General features: G+C 54.2%; 1 protein-coding gene across 1 annotated transcript in view; it reads right to left on the reverse strand.

Annotated features, from left to right (window-relative positions):
• The window catches only part of hmcn2 (hemicentin 2), a 14,172-nt gene that overhangs the window by 4,738 nt on the left and 6,557 nt on the right, over positions 1-2,877 (reverse strand). The window contains exons 21-27 of the mRNA XM_025053451.1: positions 2,567-2,780; positions 1,587-1,721; positions 1,311-1,501; positions 1,054-1,135; positions 804-974; positions 460-612; positions 72-209 (exon numbers count right to left, since the gene is read on the reverse strand). Coding sequence (XP_024909219.1) covers positions 72-209; positions 460-612; positions 804-974; positions 1,054-1,135; positions 1,311-1,501; positions 1,587-1,721; positions 2,567-2,780 — 1,084 coding nt within the window. The remainder of the gene's footprint in view (positions 1-71; positions 210-459; positions 613-803; positions 975-1,053; positions 1,136-1,310; positions 1,502-1,586; positions 1,722-2,566; positions 2,781-2,877) is intronic.

Consider the following 2,877-nt stretch of genomic DNA (forward strand, 5'->3'; position numbering starts at 1 on the left):
AAGCTGCTCATGTCTATCATACTAAGTCAGCAGTGCCATCTGCTGGCTGAGAGGAAAAGTGCAGTACACACCAGAGTCGAACTCCAGCTGGGACTCCTGTCTGAAGTGGCCCTGGGTGAAGGAGAACCCGTTCCTGGTGGACCCTCGCTGGAGCACCGAGGTCCAGTAGACGGGAGCAATGACAGAGACCAGGACCCGGAGCAGAGGACCTGGAACGACATCAAGTCTGGATCAGGTTCTTCACAGACACCTCCAGGGGTGGGGGGAGGGGGGGGGTCTGTGAAGTACCAGTACCAGGTCATATAGTACTGATATAGACGACAAGTCAGTAACAACCAGGTCGACTGACCAGTTGTTGGTACACGCCAGGGGTCTTGTCAAAATAAAGGTCTGTAGTACTGGATGTACTCCAGTACCAGATGTACTCCAGTACCAGATGTACTCCAGTAGGTCACTCACCGATGCTGGGGGGGATGTTGTCCAGCCGTGCGTGTAGACTGCTGGTCCCCTGGTCCACGTCGTCTGAGATGTTGGCCTCCAGGAAGGACACTCCGAACTCCCTCTCGTTGACCATTCCAATCAAACTGCCCCTGGTCCGGCGGGGGGTCTCCCCTGTCAGCGTCAAACACCCAGAGGACAAGTGAGTTCAGAAGACGTCTCTGACAGATACACCCAGGTGGAGCAGTTTTAACGCAGTCCACCAGAGGTCGGTGTTTTCACTTGTGAACGACTGATAAAACCACGTCTGTGTCAACTCTTCTTCTTCCTCGAAGGTTAAGAACCAACAACAAAAACATCGGTACCTGGACACAGACCAGCCTGACACTTCCTGGACTCGGTACTGGGACCGCTGCAGGCTCTGCCCCCATTGGCCGGTTCTGGACTGTTGCATAAGCGGAGCCGTTCCTGGAGCCCTGGTCCACAGCTGCCGCTGCAGGGACTCCACTCCTGCCAGTCCGAGTGTCCTCCGTTGACTGTGTCGGTGGGGGGGGCAGTATTTCATTTCAAGTACTTCATGTACACACCGATGTAGTATTTGTACTCTGTACTTACTCTGAACCCTGAGGGTCACGGTTCTCTCCACCGAGCCGGCTTCACTCTCGGCCACACACTGGTACTGTCCTCCATCTGCAGCCTGCGGTCCAGGAGAGAAGACGGGGTTAACTGGACGTCTGTGGACCAACTGACGCAGACCTCCAGGACAGACTGAGACTATTCTCGCTTCATGGACAATCAATAAAGACTGCAGACCTCCAGGACAGACCGTTCTGAGACTGTTCTCACTTCATGGACAATCAATAAAGACTTACGGTGACGCCACGAACCACCAAGGACCCGTTCTGAAGGGCCTGGATCTGAAGGGAGCGAACCAGGGGTTTCCCATCGCGGAGCCAGCGCAGGACGGGTCTGGGGTCTCCGTGGACGGGACAGTCCAGCATGGTGGTCCCACCCAGGACGACCGTCTGAGACATGTGGGCCTCCCCCCTCAGCACCGGGGGCTCTGGAGGGACACAGGACACAGGACACAGTTACCCCGACGTCGGTCATCCTGAGGAGGAGCTGACGGTCAGTGACTCTCCGATCACCTCGGACACGGACGAAGGACAAGGCTCGGATCGACCCCACGCTGTTCTCAGCCGCGCACCCGTGCGTCCCAGCGTCGGCCGCCGTCGCATTGGTTATTAGGACGGAGCTGCGGCCGGACTGGTCCACAGAGGCACCTGTGACGGTGTGAACAGACGGTGTGAATCATCAGTGTGAACAGTCGGTGTGAACAGACGGTGTGAATCATCAGTGTGAACAGACGGTGTGAATCGTCAGTGTGAACAGTCGGTGTGAATCATCAGTGTGAACAGTCGGTGTGAATCATCAGTGTGAACAGTCAGTGTGAATAGACGGTGTGAACAGTCGGTGTGAACAGTCAGTGTGAACAGACGGTGTGAACAGTCAGTGTGAACAGACAGTGTGAACAGTCAGTGTGAACAGACGGTGTGAATCGTCAGTGTGAACAGTCGGTGTGAATCATCAGTGTGAACAGACAGTGTGAACAGTTGGTGTGAACAGTCAGTGTGAACAGTCGGTGTGAACAGACGGTGTGAATCGTCAGTGTGAACAGTCGGTGTGAATCATCAGTGTGAACAGACAGTGTGAACAGTCAGTGTGAATCATCAGTGTGAACAGTCAGTGTGAATCATCAGTGTGAACAGTCAGTGTGAACAGTCAGTGTGAATAGACGGTGTGAACAGTCGGTGTGAACAGACGGTGTGAATCGTCAGTGTGAACAGTCGGTGTGAACAGACGGTGTGAATCGTCAGTGTGAACAGTCGGTGTGAATCATCAGTGTGAACAGTCAGTGTGAATCATCGGTAACAACAGCCAGCGTGAATCATCAGTGTGAACAGACAGTGTGAAGATTCGGTGTGAACAGTCAGTGTGAACAGACGGTGTGAATCGTCAGTGTGAACAGTCGGTGTGAACAGACGGTGTGAACAGTCAGAGTTTCTTGGTTTTATGGTGCAGTGGTGCAGTGGTGCAGTGGATGTTAACACCGTGGGAAACACCACACCTGTGTACGGGCTGTTGTTGACAGTCCAGGAGATGACAGGAAGGGGTCGCCCTTGAGCATGGCAGGACAGGGCCAGACTTTGACCTTTGTTCAGGGTCAGGTCAGCGGGCAGCTCCTTGAAGACAGGCCTCATGTTGATGGACAGACGGACGTCCTGTCTCACTGAGCCGGCCGTGTTGGTGGCCACACATGTGAACACGCCAGCGTCCCCTGGCTGCAGCAGGAAAAACAGCAGACAATAAACACATCCTTTAAATGGAAAACACACAACCTGACCAGGACTGAAGAGAAGAACCAGAGAAGAACCAGAG

This window comes from Cynoglossus semilaevis, chromosome Z (genome assembly GCF_000523025.1).
Source record: "Cynoglossus semilaevis isolate Cse_v1.0 chromosome Z, Cse_v1.0, whole genome shotgun sequence".
In the NCBI taxonomy this organism is placed as follows: domain Eukaryota; kingdom Metazoa; phylum Chordata; class Actinopteri; order Pleuronectiformes; family Cynoglossidae; genus Cynoglossus; species Cynoglossus semilaevis.